Genomic DNA, 13,366 nt, shown 5'->3' on the forward strand with positions numbered 1-13,366 from the left:
CCCCAAGTAATGTCCTGGCAGCAGCCGCTCATTTGGGCTCTGCATTCCTCCTCTGGGAAAATAAGCAGGCATGGTGCTGGGATGTGCCCATTTCTCATGTACTGACTCTCACAGTCCTGTGGCTCACCTGAAGCTGCACAGCTCATCCCTTCTAGAGGCATCCAGAAATTCCTGACTTTTCCTTCCCCTGGTGTTTCACTGGATGTTGTGCCACAGTGATTGCCAGCCCAATGAGCCCTCAGTGTGGGCTTCATGGGGCAGATGGGATCACAGAGGGAGGGAAGTTGTGGTTTAATGAAAAATATGTATCAGGAGAGGAAAAATCACAAAAAATATCTGAAGCAATAAATCTGACAACGTTGGTAAGCCTGCTTGTGCAATGCTCAAGTAGGAGATCAACTTTCTTCATGACCATCTACTTCTGAAGTGGATACTTAAAGTGGGACCTTTGATGCCCTGCACAGCTCGAGGTGCTCAGCCAGCAAAACCAAGCTCAGCTCGGCTCTGCTGAGGAGCAGGGGATGACACCTGGCTCTGCGCTAACACAGTCTCACTTGCAGGGATGGGAAATGTGCCCAGCTCCAGCAGCTGCTCGCTGGCTGCAAGGCTCCTCCTGGGACAGCTGCTAGCAGCAGTGCTGGAGCAGGGCTCTGGCTGCCCCAGAGGGCTTGCAAGAGCTGTGATGGCCCTTCTGTGCAAGATCCTGTTCCCCAAAGGGAAGCACCCCATGCTGTTTGTGGGGATATCATGTTCACCTATTACAAAAGGACACCTTTCACTCCCTCCTCCTTTTTACCAGCCATCTGTTGCTAGTCCTTTCCATGGTTCGTTCACAGCTGTCACTGCAGATCTGTACAAAATATTCCCTCCAGCATATTATATATATATATATATATATATAGTTTCTGTAACCTTTCTTTTTGATTGTTGCTGTTTTTTAAATACTTCTCAATATATTTAAGTTTCACTAATGCTTCCATAAGTAATGAAATATCTCAGTAATATCACTGGATAAAGATGAACGTTTCTCCATCTGTTTTACCAATAACTGAAAGCAGTTTCCAGACCAAAGCACATGATCTGAAGAGAACTGAAGACAGTGAAAATATTTCTGGTGACATACAAGGACTTGGAACAGATTGAACAGAGGTGTCCTATAAAATAGATTTCTGGCCAAAGAAAACTGGAAAGGCACAAAGATTGCAGTTCCTCTGCCGTAACTGGAGTGACTCATACAGTCGCATAGTCACTTGGGCTGAAAAAGAAAACAGTTATTCAATCTCTTAGGGATTTAGACACAGAAGAATATATTATGCAAGTTTTAGCAGTGTTACTAATGGCCTTGAAGCACGCAGCGTTACTATGACTCTCACTCAGCTCAGCAGATCACAAATAAGATGACTCATGTGTCCATGACATGATAGGAAAATAGTCTAAGAAGAGCAGAGGCAGGTGTTAATGCAGTCACAATGCATTCAGCCAAGGGAAGATGAAAACTATAAAATCGTGAGCAAAGGACTGAGAAGAAAAGACGCCTGCATATTTGAAAGCTCAAGAGTGTGGACTAGGTTGACTTTGCTGGTCTCCCATTGCAGGAGCAACTGCAACAAATAACACTTGATGGCCTTTGTGTGACAATGGTGAATGCATTCCTGCATCTGTGGTGTGTGATAAGTACATGCCCCATCAAAAGTGGTCTGGGATTTCCATAAACTTAATGACATTTGTACTTGGGAGGACTTTCCACCCTGCTGGAATGTAATGACTTTGTAGAAACTATTAACTCCATCCGTGTGAAGACTAACTTAACCCACAGCTGGTTTCAGCCGTAGCAGTGCTGCAACATTATCACTAACATCAGCAGAGATGGGGGGGCTTTGACAGCTACCTTCAAGTGCAGTGTAAGATCTGTATTGTGGAATATAGCTCAACCCAAAGTCAGAACTAAAGAAGAAAACTCTGAAATCCCTCACGCTCTGGAGATCCAATGAAAGCACAGTTAGAAGCAGTGTTTGAAGCTGAACAGTTCACAGAAGTCCAATAATTAGGAGCATTTTATTAGAAAGCTGACACCAATACCTCAACATTCTGAAGTTCATGCAGGCCAGCATGCAGGAAGACATTTAAACTTCTCTACAGGTCAAAGCAGTGCTACTGTAGAAACACGGATTATGTATATATTCTTACAGATTATTTGAACCAGACATCCTAATTTCAGTTCCTTTAGTTGAACACCTGCCTGAAAGATTCTGGACAGGGGTCATTTAATTATAACCGCGTTAATTACAACCTGGATCTGTCCATTGTTGCATGGATCCCATGCAGAGCAGAAATCCTTGAATACTCCAAGAGAAAGTTGGGTATTTTTGTTATCATGAAAGGGAGACCCTTGAGATGAACAAGAATAGAACTAACGCACAAGCTTGAGTGACATTCTCTTACTAGCTCAGTTACACAAAGAGCCACAGAGAAGTACTTTCAAATGGCTCTGTCTGACATGTTACTTTTAGATACCACCTGATTTTGAGGTAAAAAAGCTGAGGTACTTCAGACAACAAACACATAGGTGTTAATGGGATCTAACATACATAAGGAATGCTCCATTTATTCTGCTGTCAGAACTGATTAATACAGCAGAGCAGGGTGTTTTTGTAAAATGAGGATAACCTCCTGCCATGTCCTGTCTCGTTCCCATGGCTGACAGCAACCAGGCTGACTTCATCCTTATCTCCTGTTAAAAGTGCGTGCTTTCAGATGATGTTACACAGAATCAGAGGGGTATTATGTCGGGAGGCAAAGTGAGCTTGGAAACCTTGTTACACTGGCAGAAAAAGCCTTCTATGAGTATTCTCTGCCTTTTCTTCACATAATCCAGTGGAAGATCTCACAGCACTTAACAAAACTATTGGACAGGGTGTTAAAAATAAGACAAAGGTTTATGTATAATCTGAAGGAGGCACAGTGTCAACGATGTACGGCGTGCTCTTCTGAAAGAAGCCTGCACGTCTTCACGAATGGGGCTGACCAGAGGAGGGCTGACACTGAACATAACTCATATACTCTTAGGTGTTAAAGCCGCTGCGGAAAATAAGCGTCAGCTTTCCTGGCTGCTGTCTGCCTTGGCGGTTTTCGGCGGTGATAAAGCTGTCATCCTAACGGCTCGTCACTGCGAGCAGCGCGGTGATGGCAAGCAGGCTGTGACGCGGCAGCTGGAAGTACAGATGCCCTGCAGCTGCTCAGCCCCGACCCCGACCTCCGGCACTTTGCAACGCCGCTGCTAATTAAGCAGTTCCCAAGCGCTTTCCTAACCTCGGCTCTCAACTTTAGTCCCCTTCCGGCTGTGATGTCCTCACAGCCACCTCCCAGTCACGTGCTTTGCTCGCACACCCGCCCGTTTCGCCCCGAGCCCCGGGACAGCCGCGGCCCGGCGCCATGGCGGCTGCTATGGCAACCATGGCGAGCCCGAGCGCCCCCTGTGGCCTCAGGGATAGCTACTGGATGCTGAATGGCTGCGAGAAATGCCAATCACCGCCCTCATGGCGATCGACCGCTCTCATTGGTTATTTTGCTAATAACACAGCACACCTCCTGAGCTTTTTGACCAATCAGCGCCTTGCTTCTTAAAACCCCTAAAGCACGAGCGGTTCAAATACACCAACAGCGCCCTCCCTCTCGCCCTCATTTGGCCCTTTTGAGTCTTCAGCCCGCGGCTCCATCCTGCTTTCGTATTGGCGGGCGGCATGGCGGGCGTAGCCAATGAGCGGCGGCGGAGGCGCAGGGAGCGGTCACCTGACGCCCCGGGCTGTGGGCGGAAGCAGGAAGTGGGCAGGCGGGCTCGGTGGCGGCGCCATGGGGGCGGTGCTGGGGGTCTGCTCCTTGGCCAGCTGGGTGAGTGGCGGTGGGGCTGCGCCCTTCCGGGCTCTTCCGATCAGTTTTCCTCCCCTCATTTGCCCGGTGTAGAGGTGGGGGCCTCGAGGTGAAGAGGGTTTGTGGGGCGTGTCTGGTGGTTGGAGGTCCGGCTCTCTTAAGGACCGCGGCCCGGTTTTTGCGCCCTTAGGGTGGGGCGGGCGTTAGGGGCTAGCGTACCCGCGGGGCTGTGGGGCAGGGGGAGCCCGAAGCCCGGATCGTGTCTTGTGGGGCGGTGCCATACACAGGGTCGCTCGGAACCGCGGACCGAGCGTGGTCCCACCGCGAGAGGGGCTGCCTGAGCAGCTCAGATCCCGGAGCTGGGCTGTCCCGGTGTCGTTGTGCAGCCGACGCCAGCCCCTTAGCAGCGCTCTCAATTTGTTTCTTCAGATTCCCTGCCTGTGCGGCGGTGCCTCCTGCCTGCTGTGCCGATGCTGTCCCAACAGCAAGAACTCCACCGTCACGCGCCTCATCTATGCCTTCCTCCTCCTTCTTAGCACAGCTATTGCCTGCATTATGCTGGCACCGGGGATGGAAGAGCAGCTGAAAAAGGTATGGAGGGGAAAAATCTCCTGTTTACTGTTTGCAAATCCATAGCTTGTGCCAACAGCTGTTGATTTTCTTGGAATGATGTGCAGAGGAGTCATGACGCCCAGATACTCTTCCTGAGGCAGGAGAGTCCCTGATGCTTCCCAGTTGTTACCACCAGCACCTGCAGTTTTGAGTGCTTATAGTGATGACATGGAGGAAGAAAAATGGCCAAAGGGTCTGTGCAGGCTGCCTGAATGGAAGGCCTTTTGTAAACAGATTTCCTAGAAGAGAGCTGACTGGGAACCGTAGCTGTTAAGAGTGCTTAAAGAATGTAGTTGCAAATGAGGAGGTGAATTCGCAACTAAATTTCTCTTTAAATTTGCTCAGGTACCTGGATTTTGTGATGATGGGCTTCATACTCAAATACCGCATCTGGATGGCTTTGTCAGCTGTGATGTGTTTGTTGGGTACAGAGCTGTCTACCGAATCAGCTTTGCCATGGCAGTGTTTTTCTTTGTCTTTTCTCTGCTCATGATAGCAGTGAAAACAAGTAATGATCCAAGAGCTGCAGTGCACAATGGGTATGTCTGTGAGCTGGTCATCTGGTCTTCTAACTTCTTTTCTCTGTTTCTCTTCTGAAGTTTGTCACTGTGTATATGTTGATGGTCTGAAGTTTTCTTGGAACTGAATGAAGAGTAATATTTAAGTCTTCTAAAAGGCTTCCTGTTTGTGTAGCATAATCAGTGTAATGGGAAGCTAGACATCACTGCTAACACCAAAAGGAGGTGTGCTCACCTTCTGTGCTCCAGCAGAGATGCTGGATACCATTTATTTCATATTCCCTTCCTTGTCTCTAGCATTTGTTGGGTTGTTCTCTGGGCCAGTCCGACTCAGTCGCAGGAGTCTGCATACAGTGTAAAGCCTTCTCACCCTTCTTTAGAGAGTTGAACATAACAGTTAGGTCTTGCTTTTCCGTTCTCCAAACTGAAAGATGCAGAGCTAGCCTTCCTCCCTGTGAGGGTGTGCTGCTGACTCGTGTCTATTTGGTTGGAGTAGGAGCTCCTGTTCTGTCACCTGTGGGCCCCCAGCACATCCTGTTCTCCTAGATGCATCACTGCATTTGTTCATTCTTCCCAGTTTAGTGAACTTCACTTGTAATCCCACCGCACAAAAAATTCTACTTTATTTCTTAGGTGTTCATCTGTGCGTTTTAGGTTGCTTGTAGATCTTTAAAACTTGAATGTTGTATGCAGAGCAATACTCATGTTTTCAACTTTCTTCCTTTATAAAGGTTTTGGTTCTTCAAAATCACTGCCATTGTGGGCATCATGGTTGGAGCATTCTACATTCCTGAAGGGCCTTTCACAAGAGGTACAGTTAAATCAAATCATAAAGTTCTGTTCAGTGAATCCCAACTTCACAAACTTACTGGGCTATAGTTGTAGTAGTGGAAGTTATCTTGTAGAAAGCACTGATTCTGTCCTACTTAAGAATGTTATGGTGAGCATCTGAATTAATGGCAGTAAGCAGTCTCCTTCAAGTGCATAGTTATTGTGTATTACTAATTCAGTTCTCTGTTATGTCAGCTACTGGGAAGAGACTTATGATACTGTTATGATTGGAGGTGTCTCAGAATGCTGTTATGAATGCAAAATAATGCCCTAGAGCCTCTGAGATATCTCTGCAAGATATTATTACTGTCTGGCCACATTATAGGAACCTCAAGAGGGTTGTTGAGCCTCAGATAGATGTGGTGTTACAACGTACACAAAACTATCTTACGTTAGATCTTGAATTCATTCTGAAAACACCTTGGGCTAAATGTTTCCATGCTCATCGTGACTATTGTAGTCATGCTTGAAGTAGCAGTCTCCTTACATACTTCTGCAGGAGTAGGATAAAGTGAATAACAGTTCTGTGTATACTTTCAGGTTTTGTTTTTTTTTTTTGTTGGTTGTCTGCAGTAAAAGTAGCTTTTTTTCCAGGATTAATATGTAAATGATGAAAATTAAGCTTGTTTTTGTTGCTCCTTTTTCTAGCCTGGTTTGCTGTCGGTGTTTGTGGAGCCTTCTGCTTCATTCTTATCCAGTTGATGTTTCTTGTGGACTTTGCTCACTCCTGGAATGAGAGCTGGGTTGAGAGAATGGAAGAGGGAAATTCTAAGTGTTGGTATGCAGGTAGGAATCTTAAACTGGCGGGGATTTGTTTTGGCTGGCTGGGAGTCTGCAGAATATCATGTACTAGTATGCAAATATATCCTAGTATTGTACTATACAGTCTTCATGAGTCACTACTGTAGACATTGGGAATTAATAACTGGAGTTGCTTTTTTCTCATTAAATAAAATGCAGAATATTCTGGCCTTGTGACTAGCAGATATGACAGACATAATAAACAATGCTTAACGTGTCCAGACTGCAGTGAGTGCAGAATAGCCTGGTTCTCTTCAGTTCTAACTTTTTGTCACCTCCTCAACTGACGCCCTCAGAAAGTCAGTTATGTTGGTGATAGTGGCTGCACTGCAACAGTGTGCTTTGGCACATGTCACTAACTTCTCTGCTGGAATTAAAGTGCTAATAGTTGTGGTTCTTTGTTCATAGCTGAAAATGCTGCAACAGCATTTTCTAACTTCATATAAAGGTATCAGAATGAAAATACAAACAGGTCATCTTCAGTCCATTAGAAATGTGCAAGAAGTGCTCTCCTTCTTGGCACTCTGGCTTGATAGCACAGTAAAATGAGCAGTAAAATCGGGTAAGTCTTGTTCTCCTGATGGAAGCAGAAGCATTGGTTCACTAGGCAGTGCAGCTCAGAAAAACCAAAGCAGACATATGTCCATGTTGGCCACATCTAATAAAAATGCTTTCTGCTAGTCTAGCTTTTTTAACCAGATTTAGAAGTGAGGAAGGGGAACGGTCCCTTTACGCTGATAGTTGATTCACCTTAGATGTACTGTTTAAGTTTTATGTTCTTATTCTAATAGTTGTTTTTCCCCTCTGCAGCTCTGCTGTCCTGTACAAGCTTGTTCTATGGCTTGTCAGTGGTTTTTGTTGTGCTTTTTTATGTTTTTTACACAACACCTGAGGATTGCACTGAAAACAAGTTCTTCATAAGCCTTAATATGATCCTGTGCTTTGCTGTATCTGTTGTTTCCATCATTCCAAAAGTTCAGGTATTGTTTTTCTTTACTATTTTATTCTGGCATACAAAGCAGGAAAGTAGGAAGGGTGTCATACCAATACAGCCAGGCAGAAGAATTCTAATGCTTGGCTATCATAAGTGTCAGCTGGGGATATTTGAGGAATAAATAATAATTGTTTAAAGAAAAAAAAACCACAGCTCTGAGACAAATGCATTATGTAGTGATGCATTTCCTGAAGATAGGCTTTCTTTTTTTGCTAACATTGTTTTGAAGTTAAGTTTCTGTGGGCGTCACTGCTGGCATGGCTTTGGTGGGAACAAAGAAACTCATAAGGGAAAAAGTAATAAAGATGGGAATTTATTACTGCAATACTGTGTCTTCACAGTCATGGGTAAGAGTGTTTAATATCAGTAAGAAGCTTTCGTGTTACCTGATCCTGAACTGGTAGTGCTCCAAATCACGAACTCAATTCATATCTGCAGAACTGTTGAGCAAGTTGGGATTAACTCAGGAGGAATCTGTAACTGAGTCTTGAGCAGAGTTTAGTTTCCTTAGTCCTTCTCTGTTTTGAGTTGCTTGTTGGGTGAATTATATTGCTCTAAATTGTAATACTCTTTTTTTTTAAACAATATGAAGCCCAATACATTTTTAAAAACTGAAATTCAATAGGCATTCTTTTGATTGTAGATAGAAGCTGCCCTTTTCACATTGGCTTGTCTTTCAATAGGAGTATCAGCCTCGATCTGGCCTCCTCCAGTCCTCTATTATTACTCTGTACACCATGTATCTCACTTGGTCAGCCATGTCCATCGAGCCTGGTAAGCAACAGATAACGGATTTGTTCTGAGTAACATATCTTGGTGTGAAATTGTTGGTGTCTGTTTGTACAGATCACTGCATGGGGACTGCTGATCTTCTGTCTAGATAAAATCTAGTGGAAAAAGTAAAGCTAACGTAACTGAAATGGTCAGTTTGTCTCTTTCTGGATCTAAACTGGGGTTTTTGTGAGGAGAAAGGAAATAGTGTCGGGACATTCTGAATTACTTATTTAAGTAATAGAACATTGCATGCTGCCATTGCCTATAAGGAATCAGATCATCAGTTAATGAGAATGATAAACTATAAACTTCTGCCTTAAGTGAGGCTTTTGAAGCTCATCTAGCCTTAATCTGCCTCAAAATTCCTTTCAGAACAGAACTGTAACCCAAGTTTGCTGAACATCATTACTCAGATAGCTACGCCCACAATTGCTCCAGCAAATACCACTGTCATTCCTGCAACTCCAGCTCCACCCAAGTCCCTGCAGTGGTGGGATGCCCAGAGTATTGTTGGATTGATTATATTTGTCTTTTGCCTCCTGTATTCCAGGTAGGATTGGCACTGCTATCAAATAGTAAACAATTGGGATTTGTCTGCCTTTCTTATTTGACTGTGGCCCAGTAAAAATAAATGTACCAGTGTTTGTTCATATCGAGCTGCAGTCTCAGGCCCGAGCCAATTACAACTAATAAAACTGCATTCTGTTTTGTGGATCACCATAAGCTTTATTAGCCCAACTCCAGTGAGATAACAAAATGTAGTACAAGGCCTGGACTAGAACTGGTTTGCTTATGTTAACCAAAGCTCAGATGCTAACAGTTGTAAGGAGCATCCTTGTGGTTTTCAGATGGACTTAAAAAATGTTATTTGCTAGTCCTGGCTTTCACTGTGATCAGTTTCTTGTTTTATTAGCAAACACAGCTACTTGAAAAGGGAGTCCTTAACCATGTGTTTCTTTTGGTTGCACTGCAGCATTCGCTCTTCAAGTAACAGCCAAGTGAACAAGCTGATGCTGTCTGCGAGTGACAGTGCCATCCTGGAGGAGGCTGGGGGAGCAGGCAGTGGGGCTGCAGAGGAAGGAGAAGTGCGCCGTGTCGTGGATAATGAGAAAGATGGTGTTCAGTACAACTATGCCTTCTTTCACTTCATGCTCTTTCTTGCCTCTCTTTACATCATGATGATGCTCACAAACTGGTACAGGTAAGAGTGAGACAGAAATTGATAGGTTGCGTGCCCTAGCCAGCATTTCTGGGAGGATGGGAAGCTCCTGTTCAGGCTCCTCTTGACAAACTGTTTATGATGCTGTCCCTCAGCCAGCTGCATGAGAGTTGTGGCTTGTCACTTTTTAAGTTGCTGAATTAAGGATGTTTAAAAAAAAAAAAAACCTGCCTAAAAAGACAAAAAAACCCCAGTATACTCCTAGTGGAGCACCTCTTGTGCAAAGGTATTAAGTGTGCCAACCAAACTCTGCAATGCAGAAGCAGGAAGGATACATATAAGGCAAGTGGTCTCCTGGGATGCTTGTCAGAGGCCAGCCTTAAGCCAAACCTACTGGCCCTGTCAGACTGGGAAAGCTGTGTGGGGATATGTTGCTGAGATGTTTTCCTACATCAGTTGGGAATACTTGAACATACCCTCAGCTTCTGCAGCTTATAACAGCTTTTCTCACAATGGCAACATTGTGTAAATTAACAAATATGCTTTGGAGCAGCAGCTAGCAGGAATCTGTTGCACAGCTCACTGGAAGACTTTTTAAGAGCAGCACATCAGTGTATGCAAGCAAATCTAGTTTGAAAATGGAATAGAGAGCAAAAGGCCCAAGGAGCCATGGGAAACTGCTGCTTGTCTCACCGGGCTCCCACAAAGGCCCCAGTGCTGGAGTGCCCAGGAATTCTCTGAATCTCAAATTCATTTGGGAGGTAGAAGGGATAGTGAAAGCATCTTCTACATCTAATAATTTATTTCTTTGCTTCTTAGCCCTGATGCAGATTTTAAAACAATGACAAGTAAGTGGCCGGCCGTGTGGGTGAAGATAACCTCCAGCTGGCTTTGTCTTCTTCTCTACCTTTGGACCCTAGTGGCTCCCCTTGTCCTTACTAACAGGGACTTCAGTTAAACAGCTGCTTCTGAGCTTACAGAAATGAGAATTCTTTGCTTAAAGCCAAAATGTTTTATGTATTGCTTTAGTTATTAAGGTAAATACTCTTATGTCGATATTAACACGCAGGTGGATGCACAGTTAAGTATTGCACAATGCTTCTGCAGGATCAAAATTCTCAGTTACCTTTCTACTTTAACCTTAAGTCATGGTTATCTTGTTACTGCATTTATAAAACTCACTACTGCTGTGCTGTCAAAGCACAAAAGAAAATTTATGTCCAGTAGCCCCAACCTCAGTATTAAAGAAAATAAAATTTATCTAAATACGGAGTAATATATTTTAAGGAACAAATTATATTCAGCATAATGCACTGCTGCTAACACTTCACTCCCTTGAAGTGTAAGCCACACTGTTTAATTTCTGCATTCCACTACAAAAGTTTATTTAAAGCAGTTTATTTAAATGATACTCACCTTCCTATGTCATGGCAAAAACCCCATACTCCCCACCAAAACAACAGACCTTTGAGGCTCAAAATCTGTTAACTCTAATTCCTTTTGAAGCACAAGCTTGCCCTTTCTAAGAGGCAATTTCTGTGATAACCTCTTTTGTGATAAGCTTGCCAAACGGTAAGCAGTAAGTATATGACTAGCTTAAACAGCTGCAATTAGGGTAAGAAAAAGAGAGCTTCTAATTAATTTTCATTTGTCTAATATGCTTATAAAAGTGTATATGAAATGATTATTATGGGCACTATGGTATTTGCACTGTAAATCCGTTTGAATAAAATGGACTAACTACTGGAACTCTCCCAGCTTTGTTGAGAAGTGTTAAGGACTGAGGCAGTTACTCTCTAAGGTAAAGTATTATATCTAAAATGATTGAAGTGTTAATTGGCTGTTTAGCTGCTGCAGTCACCATGTGGATGTGACTGGACACTTCATGCAGCATATAGGAAATCAGTGTGTTTCTTTTCAAACAAACTGCATCTTCCATGAGGCTTTTCTGAATGTCACATCCTGTTCTTGAAATTGCTGTTATTGTTCAAGTAAGAATTTAGTCCTGTGGCAGGAGGCAGCACCTCTTCTAATATCATGCCCTGGCAGTTATGCTTAGCTGCAGCCACGTTTTAGTGTAGAGTTAAGGACATATTGCCATTTCCTTTTACTGTGGAATACCCCAAGATGACACAAGGCAACTGTATGGAAAGTACAAAATTAGCAGCTGTTACAGTAATGTATTTAATCACCCAGTCATGCATCATAAAATTACATATTTTCACCACTCCATTTTATAAAATGCAATATAAAAATAAGATTTTGTCAAAATAACATGTACACTTAACCACCTAACACCTCTAGGCCTACATATAACAAAAGGCAAAATTATTAGTTTGAATAACACCATGATTGATTCATGCTAAAATGAGGTTTAACAAAAACAGTAACAACCAAAACATCAACCCATATCCTGAAAATACCTCGGGGTTTATAATACCCATTTGAAAGAGTATAAATTCAAGTATTCTTATGTACAGTATGCAGCCAAGTCTTGTCCCACTCAGTGCTGAAAGCCATGGCTACCCCGTGCAGTTTGAGTACAGTTCCTTGCTGTGTGTTGGATTTGGCAGGGATGGCTTTCCAGGGGTGTATAAACTGTGATAACAAAGTTTTGTCAAGTGGAATAAAAGATAGATCAGTTTTAGTGCTGTAGAGAGGAGGGGGGAGAGAAGCCAAACCCACAAAGTTGAATAGTTTTTCCTGCCTTTATCTTTTATATGCCTATCTTTTAATCTGAAGGAGAGTATACAATTAAATCAAGTGATTATTTTCCAAATCTGACATGAGAACAGTTGTTTGTTTTTTTTGCTCTCAAGTGCTAAAGCTCAAAGAATGCTCTCAGCTCTTTAGTCAGGTACACGTGAAACAGAGCTGTGCTCCCTAAGCACTGACTTTAAACCTAGAAAGGGTTAGAGATACAGCTTAAGTGCTAAAGCAAAGAACAAATCTAGGAGCAATAGGCAAGGGCTTGATACAAGTAATTGAAGCTTAAGTGTTGTACCCTGACATCATCTACACAGCTTAAGGAAGTTTTGGAGGCATAACACAAGCTGTTCTCAGCTTGGATAATGTATCATTTCTTATTATGTTAAAGATTAAAGAAAATTACTTATTTTCTTTGTAAACAGAAAGGGGGAATGTGAGGTGGATATTTTTAACCTACTGTGCAAGAGAATCTATGAGCCTGAAAAAGGGATCGGTTCCTTTACAGGTTCCTCAGGTGCAGCTTTCTGCTGACTACCCATTTTTTTAATGTGACCAACATTAAATCGGATTTTGAATGTTCTTCTCTAGTACTTAAATAGGTGGATCAAAATAGCTGTTCTAACAGAGCTGTCAAAATGCTTCTTTTTTAAAGGTCATATATTGTGGCTGGAATTAAGAGGCACTCGAAGGCCAAAAAGACCAGAGCAGCCTCTAGTTCTGTCAGGTAAACAGTGTGGGCAGCCATGTACCTTTTTGAGTCATGGGCTGCATACTAATGTCTTGCTACATGGCACAGAGAAATCTAATCTCTGCAAAACATTCACCACATTGTGGTCAGAAATGAGGAGGAAGTGCCTAGCAGTACTTCTTTACCTTATTTTATGTAGCAGAAAGAGTGTTGTTCTGGTTTTTTAAGCCTATGCTTAAGGTCACGACTGTCAAAGAGGAGTAAGTCTTATACAGGTAGGGAAAAAGATGTTATAAGTGAGGGCAATTAATTTCTTCATACCTTTGTTCCAAAGCAGGTCAAGTGATGAGTTCCTTACACTGATGTTCCTGACTGCCACTCAGGAATAAGCTTCACAGCTTACCCCTTCTCAG

At 43.2% G+C, this 13,366-nt stretch overlaps 1 protein-coding gene across 1 annotated transcript; it reads left to right on the forward strand.

Moving 5' to 3' along the window:
• The first annotated feature begins 3,804 nt into the window (after positions 1-3,804).
• Positions 3,805-11,305, forward strand: SERINC3 (serine incorporator 3). Its single transcript, XM_065754585.1, has 10 exons — positions 3,805-3,888; positions 4,297-4,458; positions 4,825-5,018; positions 5,729-5,808; positions 6,477-6,614; positions 7,440-7,609; positions 8,307-8,397; positions 8,770-8,947; positions 9,371-9,598; positions 10,376-11,305. The coding sequence occupies exons 1-10, from the start codon at positions 3,850-3,852 to the stop codon at positions 10,512-10,514; spliced, it is 1,419 nt and encodes a 472-aa protein (XP_065610657.1). The 5' UTR covers positions 3,805-3,849; the 3' UTR covers positions 10,515-11,305.
• Positions 11,306-13,366: the final 2,061 nt, after the last annotated feature.

Source organism: Cyrtonyx montezumae, unplaced genomic scaffold (assembly GCF_038088225.1).
Source record: "Cyrtonyx montezumae isolate F1298 unplaced genomic scaffold, pur_monq_1.0 scaffold_9, whole genome shotgun sequence".
Lineage (NCBI taxonomy): Eukaryota > Metazoa > Chordata > Aves > Galliformes > Odontophoridae > Cyrtonyx > Cyrtonyx montezumae.

Bases quoted from the DNA above. Each gene is read 5' to 3' on its own strand.
- SERINC3 (XM_065754585.1), top strand. From the start codon at position 3,850: ATGGGGGCGGTGCTGGGGGTCTGCTCCTTGGCCAGCTGG. The intron at 3,889-4,296 runs GTGAGTGGCGGT...TTGTTTCTTCAG, and splicing joins TCTGCTCCTTGGCCAGCTGG to ATTCCCTGCCTGTGCGGCGG. The intron at 5,019-5,728 runs GTATGTCTGTGA...TCCTTTATAAAG, and splicing joins AGAGCTGCAGTGCACAATGG to GTTTTGGTTCTTCAAAATCA.